The sequence below is a fragment of the Salmo trutta genome, chromosome 24 (assembly GCF_901001165.1).
Source record: "Salmo trutta chromosome 24, fSalTru1.1, whole genome shotgun sequence".
Classification (NCBI taxonomy): domain Eukaryota; kingdom Metazoa; phylum Chordata; class Actinopteri; order Salmoniformes; family Salmonidae; genus Salmo; species Salmo trutta.
The window spans coordinates 21,528,568-21,556,070 of record NC_042980.1 but is presented as its reverse complement, the minus strand read 5'-3'; the positions used below and the strand labels follow the sequence as shown (position 1 = coordinate 21,556,070).

Below are 27,503 nucleotides of genomic sequence, written 5' to 3'. Positions count from 1 at the left end.
TTAGTTCAGATACCTTTGCTTTCTTGGGTACAGGAAAAATGGAGAACATCTTGAAGCAAGTAGGGACAACAGACTGGGATAGGGAGCGATTAAATATGTCCGTAAACACTCCAGCCAGCTGGTCTGCGCATGCTCTGAGGACGCGGTTAGGGATGCTGTCTGGGCTCGCAGCCTTGCGAGGGTTAACACACTTAAATGTTTTACTCACGTCGGCCACGAAGAACGAGAGCCCACAGTCCTTGGTAGTGGGCTGTGTCGGTGTTACTGTGTTATCCTTAAAGCGGGCAAAGAAGGTGTTTAGCTTGTCCGGAAGCAAGACATCTGTGGTTTTCCCTTTATAGTCCGTGACTGTGTGTAGACCCTGCCACATGTGTCACGTGTCTGAGCCGTTGAATTGCAATTCCACTTAGTCTCTGTACTGATGCTTTGCCTGTTTGATTGCCTTATAGAGGGAATATCTGCACTGTTTGTATTCGGCCACATTCCCAGTCACCTTGACATGGTTAAATGCGGTGGTTCGTGCTTTCAGTTTTGTGGGAATGCCGTCATCTATCCACGGTTTCTGGTTTGGGTAGGTTTTAAAAATCACAGAGGGTACAACATCTCCCATACATTTCCTGAAGAAACTCAGTCACCGTATCTGGCAATGTTAATCTCAGAGGCTACCTGGAACATATCCCAGTCCGCGTGATCAAAACAATCTTGAAGCATGGATTCCGATTGGTCAGACCAGCTTTGAATAGACCTCATCACGAGTACTTCCGAAGACGTGGATGTCAATTAAGGAAGCCCCCCGCACCTCTCTGATTCAGAGGAGTTGGGTTAAATGTGGAATACACGTTTCAGTTGAAGGCATTCAGTTGTACAACTGATGAGGGGGGCTTCCCTTTCCCTTTCCTGTTTGAGTTTCTGCCTATAGGAAGGTAGGAGCAAAATGGAGTCGTGATCAGATTCGCCAATGGGAGGGTGGGGGAGGGCCTTGTAGGCATTTAAAAAAATTGAGTAGTGGTGGTTCAATGTTTTCCCAGCGTGAGTACTACAGTCAATGTGTTGGTAGAACTTCGATAGTGTTTTCCTCAGATTTGCTTTGTTAAAATCCCCAGCTACAATAAATGCGGCCTCAGGATATGTGGTTTACAGTTTGCATAAAGTCCAGTGTAGTTCTTTGAGGGCTGTCATGGTATCGGTTTGAGGTGGAATATACATGGCTGTGACTATAACCAAAAATAATTATCTTGGGAGGTAATACTGTTGCCATTTAATTTTGAGGTATTCTATGTTGGGTGAACAAAAGGACTTGAGTTTCTGTATGTTATCACAATCACATCATGATAGTTAATCATGAAACATACACCCCCGCCTTTCTTCTTCCCGGAGAGTTCTTTATTCCTGTCTGCGCAATGTACTGAGAACCCAGCTGACTGTATGGACGTGGACAGTATATCCCAAGAGAACTATGTTTCTATGAAACAGAGTATGTTACAGTCCCTGATGTCTCTCTGGAATGAGATCCTCGCCCTGAGCTTTTCTACTTTATTATCCAGAGACTGAACATTAGCGAGTAATATACTCAGAAGCGGTGGATGGTGTGCATGCCTCCTGAGTCAGACTAGAAGTCCACTCAAATTACCTCTTCTCCATTGGCGGTGTTTTGGAGCAGCCTCTGGAATAAATTAAATTGCCCTGGGGGGTACGAACAAAGGATCCAATTTGGGAAAGTCATATTACTGGTCGTAATACTGGTGAGTTACTGCCGCTCTGATATCGAAAAGTTCTTTCCAACTGTATGTAATAACACAAAAAAAATGACTGGGCTAATAATGTAAGAAATAACACACAAAAAACAAAATACTGCAAATGTTCTTAGGAGCTAGAAGCAGAGCTGCCATATCTGTCAGCACCATCTTACTCTTTTCCACATTTTGTTGTTACAGCCTGAATTCAAAATGGATTCAATATATTTATTTTCTCACCCATCTAGACACAATACCCCATAATGACAAAGTGGAAACATGTTTTTAGGAATGTTAGCAAATTTATTGAAAATGAAATAAAGAAATATCTAATTTACATAAGTATTCATACCCCTGAGTCAATACATGTTAGAATCACCTTTGGCAGTGATTACAGCTGGGAATCTTTCTGGGTAAGTCTCTAAGAGCTTCGCACACCTGGATTATAAAATATTCGTACATTAATCTTTAAAAAATGATTCAAGCCCTGTCAAGTTGGTTGTTGATCATTGCTAGACAGCTCTTTTCAAGTCTTGCCATATTTAAGCTGATTTAAGTCAAAACTGTAACTAGGCCACTCATGAACATTCAATGTCGTCTTGGTAAACAACTCCAGTGTATATTTGGCCTTGTTTTTTAGGTTATTGTCCTGCTGAAAGGTACATTTGTCTCCCAGTGTCTGTAGGAAAGCACACTGAACCAGGTTTTCCTCTTTTTGCCTGTGCTTAGCTCTATTCTGTTTCTTGGTATCCTAAAAAACTCCTTAGTCCTTGTTGATGACACACATACCCATAACATGATGCAGCCACCACCATGCTTGAAAATATGAAGAGTGATACTCAGTGATGTCTTGCGTTGGATTTGCCCCAATCAGAACACTTTGTATTCAGGACATAAAGTATTTTTCTTCTCCACATTTTCTGCAGTTTTACTTTAATGCCTTGTTGCAAGGATGCATGTTTGGAATATTTTGTTTCTGTACAGGCACCCTTTTTTTCACTCTGTCATTTAGGTTGGTATTGTGGAGTAACTACAATGTTATTGATCCATCCTCCTTTTTCTCCTATCACAGACATTAAACTCTGTAATAGTTTTAAAGTCACCATTGGCATCATGGTGAAATCCCTAAGCAGTTTCCTTCCTTTCCAGCAACTGAATTAGGAAGGACTCCTGTATCTTTGTAGTGACTGGGTGTATTGATACGCCATCCAAAGTGTAATTAATAACTTCACCATGTCTACTTTTTTTTATTTTTACCCATCCAATAAAAGATGCCAATTTGTCTCACTCGGGTATCATATGAACACACATAAGACATGGCAAAATATGTAGAATTGCAAGAAATTAGCTTTAAAACTGCAATAAAAAATTATCTACTCTATGTCAAAATTGTAGAATTGCAGGAAATTAGCTTTAGAATGGCAATATTTTCTTTGTGCCAACAAGAGGGGAGTGAACAGTTTGGGGTCACATGGGTCACGAGATGGGGGGTTTGTTACTATGCCGTTAGACAATATCCCTCCGGACATTTATCACCTAGGAAATTTGTGCTCTATGTCACTTACCGCTCCCCTTGTCTCCCGCCACTCTTTGGGTTGACCAGGACCAGGAGGGGATGTGTGCCTGGGAGAGGAGTGATCTGGACAGGAGAGCAGAGACAGTCTAATGAGATATATTGTATATCCATAGATACACAATAAACATTTTAGCCTGCCTTGAGCTAACACAACAGACTCCAAGGCTCTGAAGATGCTCTGGGCTCGATTCACTCACCTGCAGTGCTTGTCCGTCTCCTGTGAATTTGAAGCTTTGACTCGGGTCGTCGGGGCTGGTGCTGGGTGGGGAGTCCCCTTCACCCCGCTTCATGACAGAATGACGGTCCTATAGACAGGCCAGCAGGCATAGAGACACATAAATAGACAGAAATATAAATGTGTTAATGCGTATATGAATTGTGACAGAGAAATTGGACAAAATGTGTATATCACAGATGGGCACCTTAATTGGGGAGGACGGGCGCATAGTAATGGCTGGAAGGGAATAAATGGAATGGTATCGAACACCTCAGATACATGGTTTCCATGTGTTTGATATCATTCCATTCACTCCATTCCAGCCATTATTATGAGCCGTCCTCCCTTCAGTATACTTTTGTGGGTCTATAATTATATATTTCAAAGGTTTTTTCCAGCATTGAAAGTATTGGAGATAAAACATTTCGAGATTCAGAGTGTGATTTACGGCGTGTGATCTCACCAGGACTACAGGGCAGATGTAGGATGGGAGTAGAGTGTGGTCTCTAAGGGCTCCTCCATCACACTCCGGTTTCATGTTGGACGCACACTTATTATGGAGCTGAACAGGAAGGAGGATGAGGAGGATGGAGGGAGGAAAGGAGCAGAGAAGGAGTAGAAGAAGGAGAATGAGGCGAAGGAGAAGAGTGGAAAAGAAAAACAAAAATAGGCATTTGACACAGTGCCAGATATTGCATAACAGTACCAGATATAATGTAAAGTACAGTAGCTACTTCTAAGACTGAGGATGAATGAATGCCTGCTGTCATGCTACAGGAATGAGCACATTACTAAACTATATATATAAATTGACAACCCGAGCAAGCTCTTTGACCTCCCCTTACTGGTGTTTTGAGGTACCACAGTTTGAATTTTCATCTGAACATTTACCTAATGGTGACATCTAGTGGACATATAAGGTAAAGTTGAAACAAGAAAATAGGAAGATTACAAACTATTGCTGTGAACTTCCTCAGGTTGATTGTTATCAACAGAAGCTCTCTGAGGCATTTGAGGCACTAAGAACGGAAACATTGCCCCAATTCTAGGAGTTCTCCAGTAGAGGGGAGTGCGTACAGGGCCATAACCAGGGTTTGAGTTTTAGTGAAGCTTTCACTTTGTATTCGTAGGCATTACTAATCAACCTCCGCACAAACAGACATCAATGGAGCACACAGATGATAGTATTAATCACTTATGATTCTATATTAATATCAGTGATGTAGTGGTAAAAGAAAGGTGGGTAATGGTTAAACTATAAGCTCCAGTGGGCGATTGAGATTAAGACAAACAACAAATTATATAAATGAAAACGTATGACATTTTTAGAACTGTATTGTTTGCATTTTGATTGCATTTTAATATAGGCCTATGACACGGTCGCCAGTTGTAGTGTTTCCTCCGACACGTTGGTGTGGCTGGCCTCCGGGTTAAGCGAGCAGTCTTAACTCCTCCTGTCCCCTCCTGTCTCAGCCTCCAGTATTTATCCTGCAGTAGTTTATGTGTCGGGGGGTAGGGTCAGTCTGTTATATCTGGACTATTTCTCCTGTCTTATCTGGTGTGCTGTGTGAATTTAAGTATGCTCTCTCTAATTCTCTCTCCTTTTCTCTCTTTCTTTCTTTCTCTCTTTCTTTCTTTCTCTCTCTCGGAGGACCTGAGCCCTAGGACCATGCCTCAAGACTACCTGGCCTGATGTCTCCTTGCTGTCCCCAGTCCACCTGGTCGTGCTGCTGCTCCAGTTTCAACTGTTCTGCCTGCTGCTATGGAACCCTGGCCTGTTCACCGGATGTGCTACCTGTCCCAGACCTGCAGTTTTCATCTCTCTAGAGACAGCAGGAGCGGTAGAGATACTCTGAATGATCGGCTATGAAAATCCAAATGACATTTACTCCTGAGGTGCTGACCTGTTGCACCCTTGACAACCACTGTGATTATTATTATTTGACCCTTCTGGTCATCTATGAACATTTGAACATCTTGGCCATGTTCTGTTATAATCTCCACCCGGCACAGCCAGAAGTGGACTGGCCACCCCTCATAGCCTGGTTCCTCTCTAGGTTTCTTCCTAGGTTCTGGCCTTTCTAGGGAGTTTTTCCTAGCCACCGTGCTTCTACACCTGCATTGCTTGCTGTTTGGGGTTTTATGCTGGGTTTCTGTACAGCACTTTGTTACGTCAGCTGATGTAAGAAGGGCTTTATAAATACATTTGATTGATTGATTGATGGTCAAGAAGCAGTGTGGCTTGGCAGGGTCGTGTTTCGGTGGATGCATGGCTCTCGACCTTCGCCTCTCCCGAGTCAGTAAGGGAGTTGTAGCGATGGGACAAGAGTGTAACTACCAATTGGATATCACGAAAAAGAGGTAAAAAGTACCAATTAAAAAAAAATAATAATACTAGCCAGAGCAATTCAACATTACTGCAACAGAAGTCTCTGCCTTTTGTCTGGCATCTGGCAAACACACTGTCAGCAGCTTGCTTACTTGAGCCGACACCGAGCTGGGGTAGTTCGTTTCACGTCTCAGGCCCTCGGCCTGTGCCATGAGAGAGTGGAGTTAGCCACCTGAGAGAGTGGTGATTGTGCTGCTAAAAATGCAAATCTGCGAGGCAAATCCAGGGGACGCAGCCGAACATAATGGAAAAAAAACACTGTTCATGATTCCACTAGTTCGCAAAGAGGCAGGCGCGATTAGAACTCAGTCAGATCAAGAACATAAGTGTTCTGAGCTTTGATCAATGCTGGGAGCAATATTTTCATGTTGACTCGTAATTGATTTTCTTTATTGTGTGCAAAATATATATTTGTATTATCTTAGTGTCCTCATATGTAGTTATGGCCCTGAGTGTGTACTACTTACAGTGATCTGACACCACACACAGTGTAGGCCCGTTAAGCCCTGGTAGCACTTGATACTTCTGTGACAGCGGTCGCACTTAGTGGGAGAGTTTCCCTCCATCCACACGTGCTGCATAGCCTGGAGGGAGGGGGGAAAAGGAGAGAGGGAGAGAAAGAACGAGAAAGATAGAGACAGTAACAATCATGATTACAAGGTCACAACATAAATCCAGTGCTAAACATGCTATATTTAGTGCCAGATATCTACAAAAATAAAAGGCCATCTGAAAGGCATCATCTGCTAGTGAACCAGACTTGAGAAAGTGAAGTGGAGCTGAAACGGAGTAGACCTCCATCTGGAGAGAGAAAAGTGGGCCTTAGAGGGACAATTTCAAGGTCTGTGAGTTCATTCCAGAAGAGGTCTAATTAAATCAGAGGTTATATATAGAGGCCAGTTAACAACATAAGTAGCTCTGCATGATCTCCCTGCCGCCATGATCCTATGCGTAGGGGTATGTTGTGTGTGTGTGTTGTGTGTGTGTGTGTGTGTGTGTGTGTGTGTGTGTGTGTATGTGTGTGAGAGAGAGTGTGTGTGTGTGTGTGTGTGTGTGTGTGTGTGTGTGTGTGTGTGTGTGTGTGTGTGTGTGTGTGTGTGTGTGTGTGTGTGTGTGTGTGTGTGTGAGTCCCTGCTCCCATGATCCTCCTGCTCCTCTCCAGTCCTTAGCACTCGGCCAACTGCCAAAACAGGCAGGGCGTTCTATTCACACAACGTTAGTCAGATGGTGGTTAGGGTTAGCTGTGAGTTAGCTCTCAGCTTAAGGCATCACACTAAAGAGTCACATAAGGTAGGATATTGTAGACCTGAGTCACGGTCAAGCTCACTGGTTGAGAGGATTACACTAGCATGAGTAATGCACGCAAGAGAATTGTGAGTCGTTTAGTAAAGGGTAGACCTACATTTCTCAATATTTGTCACAATCTTTCTAAAACATAGGCAAATAATAGATACTGTAATGACACACATGACAATATCATTACTGTGTCTGTGTGTTTGTGTGTGTGTTTAGTTGTCTGTATAGTACTCACATTAGTGTGTCTGCGGGACTTGGCGTAGGTGCTGATGCAGGCAGCGATGTCTTTGGATACACAGCGTTCATGGACTGTGTACTTGCATACTGAAACACAGAGGTACAGAGAGAGACAGTTTGAACACTGAGCAGTAAGACCAACCCTTTCATTGAAACATGTAATAAAATGACCCAGCGATAACATAACATTTGCCTTGATAATAGATAATGAATTAGTCACACAATCATGTTTGTTATTCATAGAATGGAGGATGGGATAACAGAGTCAGAGAGAAATAGACAAGCATCTGGTTGAAAGACAGAGCGAGGAACTGAAAGGCACCCAGGAAGCGACAGAACAGAGAGAGTAGAGTAGTGAATGCCAACGAGGGACAGAAATAGGGACTGAAGGAGAGAGAGAGTGGAACTGAGGGCCACACACAGACTCACTAGAGCAGCAGAGGCCCTGCTTGCGGACTCCCAACAGCATGGTTTGGCAGAAATTACAGTAGGCTGGCTTGTTGAAGTGCTTTAGTTTCCACACATGCTGCCCATCCTCCTGCACATTCTACACACAGAGAGAAAGAGAGAGTGAGAGAGCAAGAGAGAGCAAGAGATCAGTGGAGATAATGGCATAATAGACCAGAGTGCTTAAAAGAGGGATAATACATTTTTTTAAGTAATCCATCACCACAAAAATATCTTTCTGAATTGATTTTTTGGAACTGCTGCCCCAAACGCACTCACAGAGACACACACACAAACACTTTCTCTCTCTTCCCACAGGGATCATACACTTACTAAAATGTATGCACTCATGTATGCACTCACTGTAGTGCAAGTTGCTTTTGATAAAAGCATCTGCTAAATGGCATCCATTATCATATTATATCACACACACACACACACACACACACACACACACAAAGTGCCTTACCGTCTCCATACCCAGCAGGACCAGCAGAGGGATGGTGGTGAGGCCTCCTCTGATCCACTCCTCCAGAGTGACTGTTCCGTCTCGGTCATAGTCTATCTCTTCCATCATCTCCTTCAGGATCTGGAGCACAAGGAGACGGGGAGGAAAGTCCAGTAAAGTCTTGCCAAATTATAGTACTGTAACGTTCCATTATTTCCTTGTCACTGTAGTTAAGCTAGCCTGTTCAGGTCGACCTACTCCAACGCCCCAATATGTTGGGATCAGGGAAAACAAGACACATAAGGCCGTGTGCATTCTTACTGGTCGCAGCTCTGTAGAGTCCCATTCCAGGTACTCTGCCACGTGGACCATCTGATTGATGATGCGGTCCAGTTCCTACACACACAGGAAGAGAGCAAAACATTAGACCACAACAACAACAACAACACTGTGGCAGTCTTCTTGATAATAAATGATCTCATCCATACATAAGGCAAATGGTGGCTACTTTGAAGAATCTCAAATATAAAATATATTTTGATTTGTTCAACACTTTTTGGGTTACTACATGATTCCATGTGTGTTATTTTGTAGTTTTGATGTCTTCACTATTATTCTACAATGTATAAAATAGTAAAAATAAATAAAAACCCTTGAATGAGTAGGTGTGTCCAAACTTTTGACCAGTACTGTATATTGAATTTGTACCTTTAAAACAACGTCACATGATATCCACTATAAGAAGAAGAAAAAAACAAGGGCAGCACCTCCTACTGGTAATTTGATCTATCTACAGCTATTAATTCAGTCTCCCATCCTGGGTTTTAACCTAGCCCAGCCCTGCTTACCTATGACATTTTTTTCAATTCAACCCAGGATTAACCTAAAATAGACAATACAGTGCCTTCAGAAAGTATTCATGCCCCTTGACTTATTCCACATTTTCTGGTGTTACAGCCTTAATTCAAAAAGGATTAAATAGATTTTTCCCCACACACATCTACACACAATACCCCATAATAACAAAGTGAAAACATGTTTTTAGCACTTTTATTGAAAATTAAATACAGAAATATCTCATTTATATGTTAGAATCACCTTTGGCAGCGATTACAGCTGTGTCTTTCTTGGTATATCTCTAAGAGCGTTGTATGCTTGGATTGTACAATATCTGAAAATGATTCTTAAAAAAATTCTTCAAGCTCTGTCAAGTTGGTTATTGATCATTGCTTGACAGCCATTTTCAAGTCTAGCCATAGATTTTCAAGCCGATTTAAGGCAAAACTGTAACTAGGCCACTCAGGAACATTCAATGTCGTCTTGGTAAGCAACACCAGTGCATATTTGGCCTTGTGTTTTAGGTTACTGTCCTGCTGAACGGGGAATTTATCTTCCATTGTCTGTAGGAAAGTAGACTGAACCAGGCTTTCCTCTAGGATCTTGCCTGTGCTTAACTCTATTCCGCTCTTTCTTATCCTAAAAAAACTCCATAGTTCTTGCTGATGACAAGCATACCCATAACATCATGCAGCCACCACCATGCTTGAAAAAATGAAGACTGGTACTCAGTGATGTGTGGTGTTGGATTTGCCCCAAACAAAACACTTCGTATTTAGGACATAAAGTTAATTTCTTTGCCACATTTTCTGCAGTTTTACTTTAATGCCTTATTGCAAACAGGATGCATGCTTTGGAATATTTGTATTCTGTACAGGCTTCCTTCTTTTCACTCCATCATTTAGGTTAGTATTGTGGAGTAACTACAATGTTGTTGATACATCCTCAGTTTTCTCATATCACAGCCATTGGTGAAATCCCTGAGCGGTTTCCTTTCTCTCTGGCAACTGGGTTAGGAAGGACGCCTGTATCTTTGTTGTGACTCTGTGTATTGATACACCATACAGTGTATTTAATAACTTCAATGTCAGATTTTTACCCATCTACTAATAGATGCCCTTCTTTGCAAGGCACTAGAACACCTCCCTGGTCTTTGTGTTTGAATCTGTGTTTGAAATTCAATGCTCAACTGAGGGACCTTACAGATAGTTGTATATGTGGGGTACAAAGATGAGGTCATTCAAAAATAATATTAAATACTATTATTGCACACACAGTGAGTCCATGCAACATATGTGACTTGTTAAGCAATACTTTTTTATCCTGAACTTATTTAGGCTTGTCCTAACAAAGGGCTATAATACGTATTGACTGAAGACATTTCAGCTTTGAATTTTGTATTAATTTGTAAAACATCCTCAAACATAATTCCACTTTTACATTATGGGGCATTGTGTGTAGGCCAGTGAGACAAAATCTAAATGTAATCGATTTTTTATTCAGGCTGTTACAGAACAAAATGTTAAAAAAGTCAAGATGTGTGACTATTTTCTTGAAAGGCCTAGGGTTTCAAGCTCTGGTTGATTTCAAATGTAATGATATTTAGTTATATTTCATTGTGTTTGGTTGTCAAAGCAACAAAATATCAGCATTTGAAGAAGATGTATATTCTGCTTGGATAGTTCCATCTGTGCGGCTTTAATTCCAGTTTGTTTTACATTTTTGTAAAATGTTTTTTATTGAATATTAAAACATACAATGTACTCGCAGTGAAGCCACTCAGCATTTACATTACATTCAATCATCTAACAGACTAACATCCAGGGCGACCCACAGAAGCAACCCGGGTGAACGCCCTGCTCAAGGGCACGTCGACAGATCTCAGCGAACTATGAGCCACTGGCCCAAGCTCCCAACTGCCAGATACCCCCCCCCCCCAGTTCTCAGAGAGCTGCCCCTCAACCATCCGAGACCCACCCCCCACAGTCGTCGTCCCCACAACCCCCAACAGCCCTCAAAAAATAATTCATAATAAAATAAACCAATTCCACATCCCAACCCTCAGCTTCCCTCAGCCCATCCCACCTATCTCTGCTGGCCACCCTCTTTGGATTTCTATGCATCATATATCTTTCAACTATGCTGTGATGTTTAACATACAATTTGAATCTAATCGAATGGAATCCACAGATTGCAAGTTGAAGATTTATAATATAAGCTGAAAAGCATGAATTCTTGAATCTTGCATCGTTTTATATATAAACTCATACTCATGATGTACCATAGAATTGGTACATCAAAAATCTCTTCCCAAGTATTTTGCAATCTGTATGGCACAGCTGTCAACATCCTGGTCCTCAAATGAAACTGGTATACTTTCCTATTTATGCTATTTTTATTCCTCCTTATTCCTGCCACCTGCCTCCTCCATTTTTGAGGTAATGCTGTAATCAATTGGTTGTAATCTTGGATTGAGCAGACCTTTCCAACAATTAAGATAACTGCATGAATTACATAACTCTACCATTCCAATGTACAATATATATTTTTTGGTTTGTTATTCCCTTTTCAAATATATTTTCCATAAATACAGGTATTTTATCAACCAGCACATTTGAGTTTAGACATAACATTTGTTGTAACATTTGTTCTATTTTTCAGGGAGATGAAATTGAAATTGCAACCAGCTCTGCAATGCTGGTTTGAAAAAGAGAGATACTTCGAAAAAGGTTTCATTTTCAATTAATCGAAAATGAGACATGGGAATCTGCACAAAGGCAAAAAGCCATTTTTAAACAATGGATGAGATTTTCTCAATAATCTACTCGAGAACCATTTAGGGTTCAATTAAAACTTTTGTATAAGTGAAACTTTTAGAGAGAGGTTTAGTGTTTTAATATTTAATCATCTCAACCCACCCAGTTCATATTCATTATGTAGTTAGGCACGTTTTATCTTGTCTGGTTTAGCATCCCAGATAAAGCAAAATCTTTTTGGCTCATATGATTTGAAAAACGAATAATCAGGAGTAGGCAGCGCCATAAGTAAGTGAGTAAACTGAGATATGACTAAGGAGTTAATCAGTGTAATTTCTTCATAAATAGACAGGTATTTACCTTTCCATGGTTGCAGGATCTTGTCAATTTTTACTCATTTTCTATTGTTATTCATTGTGGAGAGCTCATTTATGTCTTTTGTGATATGAATACCAAGTATGTCTACTTCACCGTCAGCCAATTTTATAGGTAAACTGCAAAGTCATGTAAAATGTGTATTTTTTTAAGATCCAATACGCAATATTGTACACTTATCATAATTAGGATTTAGTCCAGAGAGTCCAGAAAAGTTATCTAGATCTTCAATGAGACATTTCAGGGATCTAGCTTTCAGACTTAATATAAAACTTGAGTCATCAGTATACATGGACACCTTTGTTTTTAAGCCTTGGATTTCTAATCCTCTAATGTTGTCATTTCATCTGATTTTAATAGCTAGCATTTCGATGGCCATAATGAATAGATATTGTGACAGCGGACACCCTTGTTTAACTCCTCTTGACAAATCAAAACTCTGAGAAGTAGCTGCTATTTACTATTTTACACCTGGGGTTGCTATAAATAACTTTTTCCTATTTTATAAGAGACTCATCGGAATTGAAAAGATCCAGGTATTTATAAATAAAATCCAGTCTTATTTGATCAAAATCTGCTATAAATACCAGGCATGGCTTCTTAGATGTTTCATGTTGTTCTATTATTTCTAGTAGTTGTCGTATATTATCTCTAATGTATCGTCCATGTAAAAAAACCCTGTCTGATCAGGATGAACAATACCTGGTAAAACCTTTTTAATTCTGAGTGCTATGCATTTCGCTAGTATTTTTGCATCACAACATTGAAGTGTAAGAGGCCTCCAGTTTTTTAGATAAACTAGATCTTTCAAATTAATAATTGATATGTTGGATTCACATCTCCATCTCAACCACAAATCTAAGCTAAAGAATAGGACCAAATCAAACTAAACTTTATTTAAAGTGCATTTAAAGTTTGATTTGATAGATTTCTGGTTGAAATGGAGAGGTTACTGTAACTATACATGTATTTTTATGTACGCATATAAAGCGTGCATGTTCAAGATAGCATACTTAGGTTGTCGCAGGTCTGTGGAGATCTTCACAATTGCTATAATAATCTGTGCAGAATCTTGAACGGCATTGATCACTTGCACCATGTACTTTTAATGTAATCTCAACTACAATCCAGGTCATTTGATTCTGCTATTAGATGAAGCACATTGATAAGTAACACATTAATATGTTGTATAAATAAACAAGATATCTGACATTGTATTCCCACTTGAAATTTGCTGCAATTTTAAATGGTTGAAAGTGCAGTGATAGACATTTGGGTGACAACTAAACAAAACATCTGATATAGTTTTTTCTTGGAAATTTGGTTGTGCTTTTAGATGGTTGAAAGCCTAGTGATAACACATTGGAAATTCAACTAACTTCTGGCTGTCTTTTTGACTGGGTGAATAAAGGTTGTAATCTCATTGATCAACATCTCAACCAAATATTACCCACGTTGAAATTACGTGGTGTGCCCAGTGGGAAGGTTGGTATGTAATTGGACTAGAAAGGGGAGTGAAGAGGAGAGGAGAAAAGAGGAGAGTGGGCCAGACTTACCGAGCTGTCCAGTACTCCATTGCCATCTGTGTCGTACAGCCGGAACATGACTAGAGGGGAAAGAGAGAAAAGAGACCCCATGATTCAGCTATAATGAGTTCTTGTTAGCACCGCTAACATTCCCAGTCAGACCCCCCTCTGGAGAGTAGGGGAAATATTAGAGCGCTACACAACACCACTCCTGTGTTGAAGCAGGGGGACGTAATAGAGCGTGACATGTACTTCTGTGTTGTTGAGATGTCGGAATCGGTTAGCTGAGATTAGCTGTGTCAGGGTGTGCGGATATAGCTCCTGATGCCAAAGAAGTCTATTAGACACACCACGGCTTAGGATGTCAAGGGGCTAACAAGGACAGGTGCTGAGCTAATCCCCAGGGGAGCCCGGCTCCTGATTTACTGCTAACAACCAGTCACTCACTCACACTGTACTGCTGAGTGTTGAGGCCACAGCAGGCAGGTGTGTAGGCAGGTGTGTGTTTGTGTGTGTGACAGCTCGACTGTATTTAGCCACAGAAATATGGCTGTAAACATTATTTGCTTAAGTAATTAAATGTCGAATCTAAAAATGGTTGGTTGTTTGGATAACCCAACTGCTGGTTTGCAGGCAATGGGTCACTTAGTTGGGTTCTTTTCTTTAAAAAGAGCAAGGTTGGGTTGTTGATGCTGGGTTATTGAGATATGACCCAGTGGGTCAGATCAGAAGACTGGAGTTGTGGCTTAGTAGGGCGTAGCTTTCAGATAGGTATTTTTGGTCACCCGCAAGAGTAAATGTCATTCTGGTTTATCTGTTCTGTTGTATTGTTATCACATGATAAAGTTGAACACTGACACTTTTGTAGCTTTAATGAGGCTTACACATATGAGTTTCTCAAGAGCGTATGCATATCCCAAAGTTGTAATTTTATTATAAAATATGTAATGTGCAAAAATATTCATTTGCAGTGTACAAACAACCTGAGCAGGAATTACATTTACTCTCACATGTGGCCCCATAAAACTATCTGAAGGCCACGCCGTTAATAGGCCACGCCTCCTGAAAATAACCTATTCCATTAAAAAAGGCCCAGCTGATGGGTCAACCCAGTATGAAAGTGTATAAAAACCCAACTGAAAACCCAACATGTTGTGTTATTCACGCAACATAACTGGCTGGCTAAAAATCACCTAGCACATGTTCTGTCCAATATTTACCCAGCGCTGGGTTACCAAATAACCCAAATTGGGTTGTTTTTAACCCAGGATTTTTTTTGAGTGTATTACCTGAATGAATCAATTTGACTAATCCTCGCAAATTATGGTAGGATGTCTTTCTGAGTGGTTTAGGGACACACCTTTTGACTCCACATGACCCTCTTGGTCTTTCAACCACAAATCATTACAAACTTGCCTCCAACCAACCCCTATAACTCACATTCCAGCTTGTCCTCTGGTGTGCCCCTCTCCAGCAGGGACAGGTAACACACAATGTCCTTCAGAAACACCACCTGGGGGGAGGGTAAGGGGGAGCCCTTCTGGGGTGACGGACTCCTCCTCTTCTCCGCTCTGATCCTCTCTATGGATGCAATGTAACAAGAGATCAATGGGTGATGGGGATGTCATTCAGCAATGACCATGAGCATGACTAAGCACCATGGCAGATTGAAATGTGATATGGCAGGGTGATATGCATATGGTGATATGATGTGATAGACACATAAATCAAATCCAATAAATATCATAGCCTGTGTAAAGCTGGTAAAGCTTAGGTAGCTACCAATACACATGCCCTACATTGCCATGCAAAGTATTGAGCTAACAGAAACCAATGGCCACAGCACACTTTATCAAACTGCTAGCTAAAATGCTTTGCTGTGAGTGATAATCAGTACAAAGTATGTGGACAACCCTTCAAATTAGTGGATTCGGCTATATCAGCCACACCCGTTGCTGACAGGTGTATAAAATTTAGCACACAGCCATGCAATCTCCATAGACAAACATTGGCAGTAGAATGTCCTTACTGAAGAGCTCAGTGACATTCATCGTCATAGGATGCCACCTTTCCAATAATTCAGTTTGTCAAATTGCTGCCCTGCTTGTGTTGCCCCGGTCAACTGTAAGTGCTGTTATTGTGAAGTAGAAATGTTTAGGTGCAACAACTCCTCAGCCGCAAAGTGGTTGTCCACACAAGCTCACAGAATGGGACCGCCGAGTGCTGAACGGGAACGTCGAGAGCTTCATGAAATGTGTTTCCATGGCTGAGCAGCCGCACACAAGCCTAAGATCACTATGCACAATGCCAAGCGTTGGCTTGAGTGGTGTAAAGCTTGTCGCCATTGAACTCTGGAGCAGTGGAAACGCGTTCTCTGGAGTGATGAATCACACTTCACCATCTGGCAGTCTGACAGACGAATCTGGCGGATGCCAGGAGAACTCTACCTGCCTGAATGCATAGCGCCAATTGTAAAGTTTGGTGGAGGAGGTATAATGGTCTGGGGCTGTTTTTTATGGTTCGTGCTCGGCTCCTTAGTTCCAGTGAAGATACAAGCGATTCTGTGCTTCCAACTTGCAACAATTTGAGGAAAGCTCTTTCCTGTTTCAGCATGACAATGCCCCCATGCACAAAGTGAGGTCAATACAGAAATGGTTTGTTGAGATTGGTGTCAAAGAACTTGACTGACAGAGCCCTGACCTCAACCCCATCAAACACCTTTGGGAATAATTGGAACTCTGACTGCGAGCCAGGCCTAATCCCCCAACATCAGTGCCTGACCTCACTAACGCTTTTACGGCTGTGTTCCCGGCTGTGTTCCAGCATCTAGTGGAAAGCCTAAACAGAAGAGTGGAGGCTGTTATAGCAGCATAGGGGGTACCAACTCCATATAAATGATTTTGGAATGAGATATTCGAGGAGCAGGTGTCCACATACTTTTGGTCATGTTGTGTATTTTAGTGTTGTGGCATTAGTCATGTTCCAGGCACAACATTTCTCTAACATTGATGTCATTGGAATTCATTGTTTACGGCAATACCATAGTCTAATACAGCATGCGTCACAACTTTTCCAGGAAAACAGTGTAATTGCCTACAGCACCTGAACAAGGTATTTACCTGGGGAGAGGCGAGGGGAGGCTGGGGACTTGGCTGGGGTGGGGGTCAGAGCATTACTACTGCTACCTGTGGAGAGTTTGGCTTGGGTGCAGGCAGGTGAGTGGTAGGAACCCCTGGGTGTGTGGGCCCCTGTCCCAGAGCGCTGTGAGGAGGAACGGGAGGAGCAGGGAGAGGTAGACACGGCACCTGAACATGTGGCCATCACAATGGAATGCTCTGGCGTGTGCCGGCCCATTGCTGTCAGGATGCTCTTCCCATTCATTCCTAGAAGACAGAGAAGGGGAGAGATAAGGGGGAAAGATGATTTCAGGAAAGACAAAGCAAGATAGGTAGGCAGTGGACTCATTACTTTGCAAACAGTTGTGTTTACAGAAGCAGACATTTAGCATTGAGGATTAAACCTTCACAACAAAATACACAAAGTAAAGACACCTCACTTTCCAACCATGGGTCATGAAGAGAGATTCAAAATGACAAATAGAAAAAGTTTCAGCATTTCACAACAACCTAAAACGGTAAAAAAAACAAGGATGGTACAGATGAAACAAGAAAGGTCCGGTGAGATATACTCCACACACAAAACAACAGTTTACAACAAACGCAATTCCACTGAGCCATGGTACAGACTACTATCATGTCACCTGCTCCAAAACACAGATCACAAGTCACTTTATAACAGCAGTCAAACACTGTTGACAGACAGTAGCTGGACCATGAGTCTTAGTAGGGTTATCTAAACATTGTCCTGTTGTCCTGCAGTGGTACCTGTTATGGGGGCACAGGCCACTTCAGTCTGTATAGAGATGCCTGCATCAATGGAACGTGGCTCTGCAGACACATCAGGGCAAGAAAAGCAAGACAGAGAAAGTGAGAGGATGTGAAATAAAGGAAGGTAAAGAAATGCACCAGAAGGAGTGTGATATAGGCTGTGTTAAAGGGGAAGCAGAAGGAGTGTGATATAGGCTGTGTTAAAGGGGAAGCAGAAGGAGTGTGATATAGGCTGTGTTAAAGGGGAAGCAGAAGGAGTGTGATATAGGCTGTGTTAAAGGGGAAGCAGAAGGAGTGTGATATAGGCTGTGTTAAAGGGGAAGCAGAAGGAGTGTGATATAGGCTGTGTTAAAGGAGAAACAGAAGTAGTGTGATATAGGCTGTGTTAAAGGGGAAACAGAAGGAGTGCGATATAGGCTGTGTTAAAGGGGAAGCAGAAGGAGTGTGATATAGGCTGTGTTAAAGGGGAATGAGAAGGGGTGTGATATAGGCTGTGTTAAAGGGGAAACAGAAGTAGTGTGATATAGGCTGTGTTAAAGGGGAAACAGAAGGAGTGCGATATAGGCTGTGTTAAGGGGAAGACAAAGGAGTGTGATATAGGCTGTGTTAAAGGGGAAGCAGAAGGAGTGTGATATAGGCTGTGTTAAAGGGGAAGCAGAAGGAGTGTGATATAGGCTGTGTTAAAGGGGAAGCAGAAGGAGTGTGATATAGGCTGTGTTAAAGGGGAAGCAGAAGGAGTGTAATATAGGCTGTGTTAAAGGGGAAACAGAAGGAGTTGTTTGACTTGTTTGGACGAAGTTTATTGGTAACTTTTGGGATTCCTTTGTATGCATGTTGAACTAGTGGAACGGGTGGATTACTGAATCAAACGCGCCAACTAAACTGACTTTTTTGGGATATAAAGAAGGACTTTATCTAACAAAACGACCAGTTGTTGTGTAGCTGGGACCCTTGGGATTGCAAACAGAGGAAGATCTTCAAAGGTAAGTGATTTATTTTATCGCTATTTCTGACTTTTGTGACGCCTCTGCTGGTTTGGAAAATGTTTTTAATGCTTTTGTATGCGGGGCGCTGTCCTCAGATAATCGCATGGTATGCTTTCTCCGTAAAGCCTTTTTGAAATCTGATAACGTAATTGGATTAACAAGAAGTTAAGCTTTTAAATGATGTAGGACACTTGTATGTTCATGAATGTTTAATATTACAATTTTGTAATTTGAATTTGGCGTCCTCCAGCTTCACCGGCTGTTGTCGATTTTGATCCCATTAACGGGATCTGTGCGCTAAGAGGTTTTTAAAGGGGAAGGAGAAGGAGTGTGATATAGTCTATGTTAAAGGGGAAGGAGAAGGAGTCAGAAATATATAGAACTGTCTGGCAATATGAGGATGGATTCTATTTATAGCCAAGGCTAAATTCAATACATTTCCAATTCAATAAAACGCTATAATACAATACAGTAAAAATGTATCTGGTGACATTTTAAAGAGAAGAGAAAGCAATATAAAAAGGCAAAGCAGATTAGAGGTTGCAGTAGTCTAAAGGAGCAGACTAGTGCTTCAATGACTAATGACAAATTATGGGAAATTGTCTATAGTCAAACAACAACACATCCTTCTAACCAGTGCATTGCTAGGGTCATGAAGATCATTAATGAAGCAGGTTCCTATTGGCCCATATAGTAAAATCCTCTACTGGTACTGTAGGCAAGGAAGGTAGGAAGTCATGAAAGTCATAAAAGAAAGACAGATCGTCTGTTTGGCCCTGAGAGGAAAGCAGAATATCACCCTATTAGAGAACTGTGGCCCCTGCCTGTCCAACACACAACAAAAGAGACCTTCTATCAAGACAGAGGAGTGAAGAATAGTGTCAACAACACACTAGAAATACTTATTTCTCCCTGTCTCTTTTTGTTGGGGACTGGGAGATTGATTCAGGCAAGGAAACGCAAGCCTCTCTGGTCCTGAATGATAAAACCATGATGGGACTCTGACAGAGGGAGAGCGAGAGCGAGAGAGAGAGGAAAAGAGAGAGAGAGAGAGAGAGAGAGAGAGAGAGAAACAACACTTGCTTTGGCAATGTTAACATATGTTTCCCATGCCAATAAAGCCCCTTGAATTGAGAGAGAGAGCGAGAGACAGACAGACATACAGACAGACAGACAGACAGACAGACAGACATATTAGGAAAACAAGTCTCCAGGGAAAGACAGACACTAGCTAGGTAAATGTGTATCTATCTATCTGAGCCTCTCATTTCTGCACACCCACAGAGTTTAGTAGAGAGATCAAACACCAGATGGCAGTGCAGGCTGTGTCCTTTTTCTTCTTCTCCACATCTGATCAAATGAAGAGGCTCAGGAGTAACACCACCTCTTCCCCCCCTCTCTCGCTCCATCTCTCCATCTCAGATGGTTGTGTGGGCTCGCATGCAAATCCCTCCATCTTTCCATTTGGAGAGGGGTTAGATTCCTCCCGTCTGTCCCCTAGTGTTCAGCTGTTCAGCAGTGAGGGACAGCCAGGCAGACTGATAGAGCCCACATATAACCCCATATGGTGGAGGAGGACACAGTTTACAAGCTGTCCAGGTGGAGTGGAAGTAATGAACCTGAACCACTCCATAGCTGTCGTTGTTTGTGGCCACTCCAGCACCACTTTACGCTTATTCAGTTCAATCAAATGGTACATGAACATGTGTGTGTGTGTGTGTGTGTGTGTGTGTGTGTGTGCGCGTGTATTCCTGAAGGATCTGCCATGGCAAGTAAAGCAGCAGTGTTTGCATTGTGTGTTTTTTTGGAAAGTGTTTTGAGGAATTTGTGAGTGCAGACTACAACTAACTCCCTTGACTACAATCTGTAGCAGAGGGACACTCTCCCTGAGACAAGCGTTAACCTGCGAGGGAATCTAATTTGGGAGATGCATACAATAGTACACCAACGATTTAGCCTAACTCCATCCCAAAAACTTTTGAGGGCCAAGAAAGACACTGTTGATATCTACCAGGGTCATGTTCAGTAGGGAGAAAACATTGAGAAACAATTTGGAACGGGAAGGTATTACCTGAACTTCTTCAATAAGAACACAAAAAATAAAAAATAAACCCTACTGCCCTACAGAACACGACCCAGGTTCTCACCAGTCCCAGCCAGAGTAAATCACCACCAGGGTGAGGGAGGCCACTACTCACCCAGCAGTCCTGCTCCAGCACGGGGCACCTCAGGAGAGCAGCCCCCTGTCTTGCTCTTGAAGGAGGTGAACAGGTGCTGACACAGTTCCTCAGGGATGTCGTTCTCCAGGTATGTGGTCATGAAGAGCTGGAAACCCTCATAGTCTATGGGCTGCTCACACACGGATGGATGGAGAGATAGAGAGATAGAGAAAAAGAAGAGTCAGATACCTTGGATATACATTTTGTAAACAACAGAGTCTGGGCAGCAAAAAAGTACACAAAGGTGACATTGAGTAAAAGTCTATCACCATACTTTTTTTGCCTCCTGGTCCCTAATTTCTTTATGTGGGAAGGCAACACCTGTGAAGTGTTGTAAACCACATACTTTTGCAGTAGAAATAATCTGTTTCAGTATATAAAAGGAATGAAAGCTTTAGAAAAGTTGTTTGCCTGTATGCTGGAAGTTTTATTGATGGTCTGCAGTATTGTGTTTTAGATAAGTATGTTGTATTCAATCATCTCTCTACAACACAGACAGAGCATGATGATAACACTTATCGCTTTGGGCCTTTTTGGAAAAAAGCTTTACGGTTGAGAGGAGACTGGAAATGGCCAATTTGGAGAAAACATAAATCAGTTGATTTCATGGATTTCAGACAGGATGGTGCGCTGGCTGTGGTTTTAGCCTTTAAAAGAGTAATATTAGTATAAACCTTCAAACGTAAAAGGCATACAGACAGTACACAGAAACAATCTTGAGTCACTTTATCAGCAAGCAGACAGAGTAAAATAATTGACAGAGATTACTCAGGGCAGATACCTTTACAGAAACAGCATGAGGTTGTCTGAACTGGCATTCACACAGTGATCAGTGCCATTAGCCTTGCGGTTGAAAAACAAATGAAAAAGAAAGAGAAAAAAACGGCACATCAACATTCCTCTGTTATGGAAACACTGTTGATACATGTTGGCAAGTTGAGCGTCACAAAGACACATAGCCGGCAAACTGAAGCACTTCACCTGACCCCTTTGACCTCTGACGGTGTGAGAGAGCATTATGAGTACTGTAGTACATCATGCTATAGGTGTCTGATGGGATAGGGTTATGTGCTGTATACTACATGCATTCTGTAGTGTTAGACACTGAAACCACAGGTTTCTGACCCCTAACCTTTGACCTTTGCCTTGGTGCCTCTGATGATATAGGGTTAAGTATGTTACATGTTACATGCAGTCTGTAGTGTACATGTATACACAGAAACCACAGATCATGCAGACCCCCAGCAGTGGGTGTGGCTTACTTGGTTGAGAACGTCTTGCTTCTGTTTGACAGGGGGAACAGGGAGAGGTAAGAAGGAGACATAGGGGTTACTTTATAGTGGTCTGGCAGCAGTAGTAAAGGGTGTGGAAGCAGTTAGATTTAGGGTTAGCCAGGGGTGAGGCCACCCTCTTTTGGAAGCTAGTCCTCATTCCCTTACACACACACACACACACATGCATGCAAGCATCCAATCTCTGGACTTTTTACAGACAATATCCACCATAGTTAACCCCAAAAATGTATCAAATGAATTAACCTGCGCTATGCATTAATCATTCAAGACAAAAACGGCGAACAAGCTATGCTGTGCCTATGGCAAGTTTGTGGGACATAATGCATCTATTTAGGTTACCTATCAACCCTTTGTATCAGTGTACTACCTACAGTATGCCAGTACCAGTGTGCTACCTTGGACTATGTACACATCCACAAAACACTGTATATGCACTGTATATATTCGCCACAGCAGCATCCCTCCCTCTGCTTATATAGTGGCTGCCCACGACTCCAACATCATCATTAAGTTTGCTGATGACATGCCGGTGGCAGGCCTGATCACCGACGACGATGAGACCGAGAACAGCTTCTAACCCCTAAGTCATAAGTACAGGACTCAAATTTCCCGGCAGCATCGACGGCCATGCCCCCTTGTGTGGCCATAATGACTGCTAAAAAAATGCATGCCTTATGGCCACTTTGGCCATTGTGCCCTTGGGTTGAATATAATAATTATAATTCCCTTCTCCCGGCTGCAATACGCCGTGATCCGAAGCACCTCTCACTCACATTTGATTTCCTTCTTATTGAATTCCGAGGGGCATGTTGAAGATGTTAGAAGAACTGTCCACATTTACTTTTCGTCAACCAACAAAAGATGTGTAACGAACAGAAAAAGCAGTAGCCAATCCACTATGTCAATCTACTATCCCCAATAGTACAAAAGTTGACTTATTCTATTAAATTAAATATTCCAAACATACTCTGGGACAGTTGTGGAACGCGATAGATCCCAAATTAATACAATCCCTGTACATAAAACAAATATTTTAAAACCAAGTAGGCTGATGCAACAGATAAGAACGTTTAGCTTAAAATGTTGATAAACTATTAGGCTGTTTCTTCACATTAAAAGTGCAGCAATGTGCACATGGCAGTAGGATATAATGTCCCAAAATGCAATTAGCCGGAAACACTGTTGTCAAAAGTGCACCGCAAATGTGCGAGTTTTTTAATGACAGCGATGAAAATATACTTCAGAAATGTAGAAAGAGGGAAGATCTAAAGATGCAACAACAAGCGTGAGTTGGTAATAGGACTAGGAGTGTGTCTTTGGCTGCTGGACATCAAAAGAAAGTTCAGAACATAAGATAAATACTGATTTCAATGGCATATGAGGAAGTCTTTATAAAACAATCCCCTTAACATTCCTATGGTTGGAACAAGGTAAGACATACCTCATAAAATGAAAAAAATTGTCCAGGTTTTAAACAATTAAGTTTATGTTTAAATAGTTTCAAAATGTTGTCTGCCTCCGCTCAGATTGTAAGGTGGGTGATGGTGCAGTGCGAAACAGGCACTTGCCTTTCCCTCCTATCTGAACAAACAATGCCTCAAGTACAGTATGTCTGCAGAATCAAGCCTTTTAGATACACTACATGACCAACAGTATGTGGACACCTACTCTTCAACATCTCATTCCAAAATCATGGGCATTAATATGGAGTTGGTCCCCCCTTTGATGCTATAACAGCCTCCACTCTTCTGGGAAGGCTTTCCACTAGATGTTGGAACGGGCACTTGCTACCATTCAGCCAGCCACAAGAGCACTAGTGAGGTCGGGTACTAATGTTTGGCGATTAAGTCTGGCTCGCAGTCGGCGTTCCAATTCATCCCAAAGGTGTTCGATGGGGTTGAGGTCAGGGCTCTCTCAGTTTGTGCATGGGGGCATTGTCATGCTGAAACAAGAAAGGGCCTTCCCCAAACTATTGGAAGCACAGAATCATCTAGAATGTGATTGTATGCTGTAGCATTAAGATTTCCCTTCACTGGAACTAAGGGGCCTAGCCCAAACCATGAAAAACAGCCCCAGACCATTATTCCTCTTCCACTAAACTTTAAAGCTGGCACTATGCATTCGGGCAGGTAGCGTGCTCCTGGCATCTGCCAAACCCAGATTCGTCCGTCAAACTGCCAGATGGTGAAGTGTGACTCATCACTCCAGAGAATGCGTTTCCACTGCTCCACAGTCCAATGGCGGCGAGCTTTACACAACTCCAGACAACGCTTGGAACTGCGCATGGTGATCTTAGGCTTGTATGCGGCTGCTCAGCCATGGAAACACATTTCATGAAACACATGAACAGTTCTTGTGCTGACGTTGCTTCCAGAGGCAGTTTGGAACTCGGAAGTGAGTGTTGCAACCGAGGACAGAGTGAAGCTACACGCTTCAGCACTCTGCGGTCCAATTCTGTGAGCTTGTGTGGCCTACCACTTCACGGCTGAGCTGTTGTTGCTCCTAGATGTTTCCACTTCACAATAACAGCACTTACAATTTACCGGGGCAGCTCTAGCAGGGCAGAAATTTGACGAACTGACTTGTTGCAAAGATGGCATCCTATGATGGTGCCAAGTTGAAAGTTACTGAGCTCTTCAGTAAGGCCATTCTACGGCCAATGTTTGTCTATGGAGATTGCATGGCGGTGTGCTCGATTTTAAACACCTGTCAGCAACAGGTGTGGCTGAAATAGCAGAATCCACTCATTTGAAGGGGTATCCACATACCTTTGTATATATATATATAATGTATATCCCCTCAGTAAATTGTATATTCCCACTGTAATCAGCCTATACTCCAGAGTTGTATGTTTTATGTTTACTGTTCCAATATTGTATATTCTTTATGATGTCTGTGTCTTTATTGTGTTTGTATATTGTCTATTGCTGGCAGCACTTTCTCACTAAGGCAAATTCTGCATATGTGTAAATGTACTTGGTGAATAAAGGTGATTCTGAATCTGATTATATCTTAATAGCAGCTCTGTGTTGTATGATTGACGAACCTCACAGCAGTGCAGCGTAGTACTGTACCTCCCTTGGTTCTGTGCTGTTGATCTAACCCAAACAGAGAGACAGAGAGCACTGGGCTGGCAGGCCAGACCCGCTGAACCATCATTCATATCACTCTCCTCTCCTCCCTCTTATTTGGTGAAGCTTTACTTTGCATCATGTAACAGCAGATTTTGAGAAAAATGCACGCACAAACATGCACACACATTCCAAAAACGTATCCAAAAAAATGAAAAAGATGGAGCCATAAGGTCACATATCGTAAGACAGACAAGCTTGTCTGCAATAAGAACACCCAGAGTGATTTGATAGGCATTTCTGGAAGGTCTCCATCAAGCTGTCTCCATCTCCCTGTTAGCATTGATGGCCTCGAGAAATCAATCAAATCCATTCTGGAAGCCATGCCAACACAACAACAGGGTAAAAAAGAATGTTCATACGCTAGGTGTGTCATCATGCTTGCCCTTCGGATATATTTATGATTAAAATTGGAGGGCACAGGCAGTCTTGACAGAGAGAGGTTATGATGGGGTTAAAGGGTAAGGATAAGGAGGAGACGCCATGCTATCTGAGCCAAGAAAGCCATGAGAAGTAAAAACTGCAGAATGTTGCATAAAAAACTCAAGTATAGACCTATCACCAGAGCACAAGTCAAACCACCACACTATGGCAGCACAGCAAACCCTGTCTCTCCACCCTGCCTGTGCTCTCAATACATATTAACGGAACACTTGTTCTTGTCACTCCTCGGGTCCTCATCACTAAAGTGACATACAGTGGCAAGAAAAAGTATGTTCACCCTTTGGAATTACGTGGATTTCTGCATAAATTGGTCATTAAATTTGATCTGATCTTCATCTAAGTCACAACAATAGACATAGTGTGCTTAAACTAATAACACACAAATTATTGTATTTTTCTTGTCTTTATTGAATATATAATTTAAACATTCACAGTGTAGGTTGGAAAAAGTATGTGAACCCCTATGCTAATTACTTCTCCAAAAGCTAATTGGAGTCAGGAGTCAACTAACCTGGAGTCCAATCAGTGAGACGAGATTGGAGATGTTGGTTAGAGCTGCCTTGCCCTATAAAAAACACTCACAAAATTTGAGTTTGCTATTCACAAGAAGCATTGCCTGATGTGAACCATGCCTCGAACAATTATGTAAAACATTTAAAAAATGTAACAAAAGAGAGCTCAGAAGACATAAGATTAAGAATTGTTGACTTGCATAAAGCTGGAAAGGGTTACAAAAGTATCTCTAAAAGCCTTGATGTTCATCAGTCCACCACGGTAAGACAAATTGTCTATAAATGGAGAAAGTTCAGCACTGTTGCTACTCTCCTTAGAAGTGGCCGTCCTGCAAAGAGCACAGAGCAGAATCCTCAATGAGGTTAAGAATAATCCTAGTGTCAGTTAAAGATTTACAGAAATCTCTGGAACATTCTAACATCTCTGTTGACGAATCTACGATGCGTAAAACGCTGAACAAGAATGGTGTTCGTGGGAGGACACCACAGAAGAAGCCACTGCTGTCCAAAAAAAAACATTGCTGCACGTCTGAAGTTTGCAAAAGTGCACCTGGATGTTACACAGCGCTACTGGCAAAATATTCTGTGGACAGATGAAACTACAGTTGAGTTGTTTGGAAGGAACACAACACTATGTGTGGAGAAAAAAAGGCACAGCACACCAACATCAAAACCTTATCCCAACTGTAGAGTATGGTGGAGGGGCTACTTTGCTGCCTCAGGGCCTGGACAGCTTGCTATCACCGACAGAAAAATGATTTCCCAAATTTATCAAGACATTTTGCAGGAGAATGTTAGGCTATCTGTCCGCCAATTGAAGCTCAACAGAAGTTAGGTGATGCAACAGGACAACGACACAAAACACAGAAGTAAATCAACAACAGAATGGCTTCAACAGAAGAAAATACGCCTTCTGGAGTGGCCCAGTCAGAGTCCTGACCTCAACCTGATTGAGATGCTGTGGCATGACCTCAAGAGAGCAGTTCACACCAGACATCCCAAGAATATTGCTGAATTGAAACAGTTTAGCAAAGAGGAATGGTCCAAAATCCCTCCTGACCGTTGTGCAAGTCTGATCTGCAACTACAGAAAACGTTTGGTTGAGGTTATTGTTGCTAAAGGAGGGTCAACCTGTTATTAAATCGAAGGGTTCACATACTTTTTCCACCCTGCACTGTGAATGTTTACACGG

At 42.0% G+C, this 27,503-nt stretch overlaps 1 protein-coding gene across 1 annotated transcript in view; it reads right to left on the bottom strand.

Annotated features, from left to right (window-relative positions):
- The window catches only part of dgkg (diacylglycerol kinase, gamma), a 165,132-nt gene that overhangs the window by 79,930 nt on the left and 57,699 nt on the right, over positions 1–27,503 (bottom strand). Inside the window, exons 4-17 of the mRNA XM_029711460.1 lie at positions 22,192–22,212; positions 20,909–21,059; positions 17,722–17,784; positions 16,957–17,220; positions 15,278–15,418; positions 13,868–13,917; positions 8,665–8,739; positions 8,365–8,484; positions 7,878–7,995; positions 7,447–7,535; positions 6,383–6,499; positions 3,990–4,088; positions 3,507–3,614; positions 3,299–3,372 (exon numbers count right to left, since the gene is read on the bottom strand). Of these exons, the coding sequence (XP_029567320.1) occupies positions 3,299–3,372; positions 3,507–3,614; positions 3,990–4,088; positions 6,383–6,499; positions 7,447–7,535; positions 7,878–7,995; positions 8,365–8,484; positions 8,665–8,739; positions 13,868–13,917; positions 15,278–15,418; positions 16,957–17,220; positions 17,722–17,784; positions 20,909–21,059; positions 22,192–22,212 (1,490 nt within the window). The remainder of the gene's footprint in view (positions 1–3,298; positions 3,373–3,506; positions 3,615–3,989; positions 4,089–6,382; positions 6,500–7,446; positions 7,536–7,877; positions 7,996–8,364; positions 8,485–8,664; positions 8,740–13,867; positions 13,918–15,277; positions 15,419–16,956; positions 17,221–17,721; positions 17,785–20,908; positions 21,060–22,191; positions 22,213–27,503) is intronic.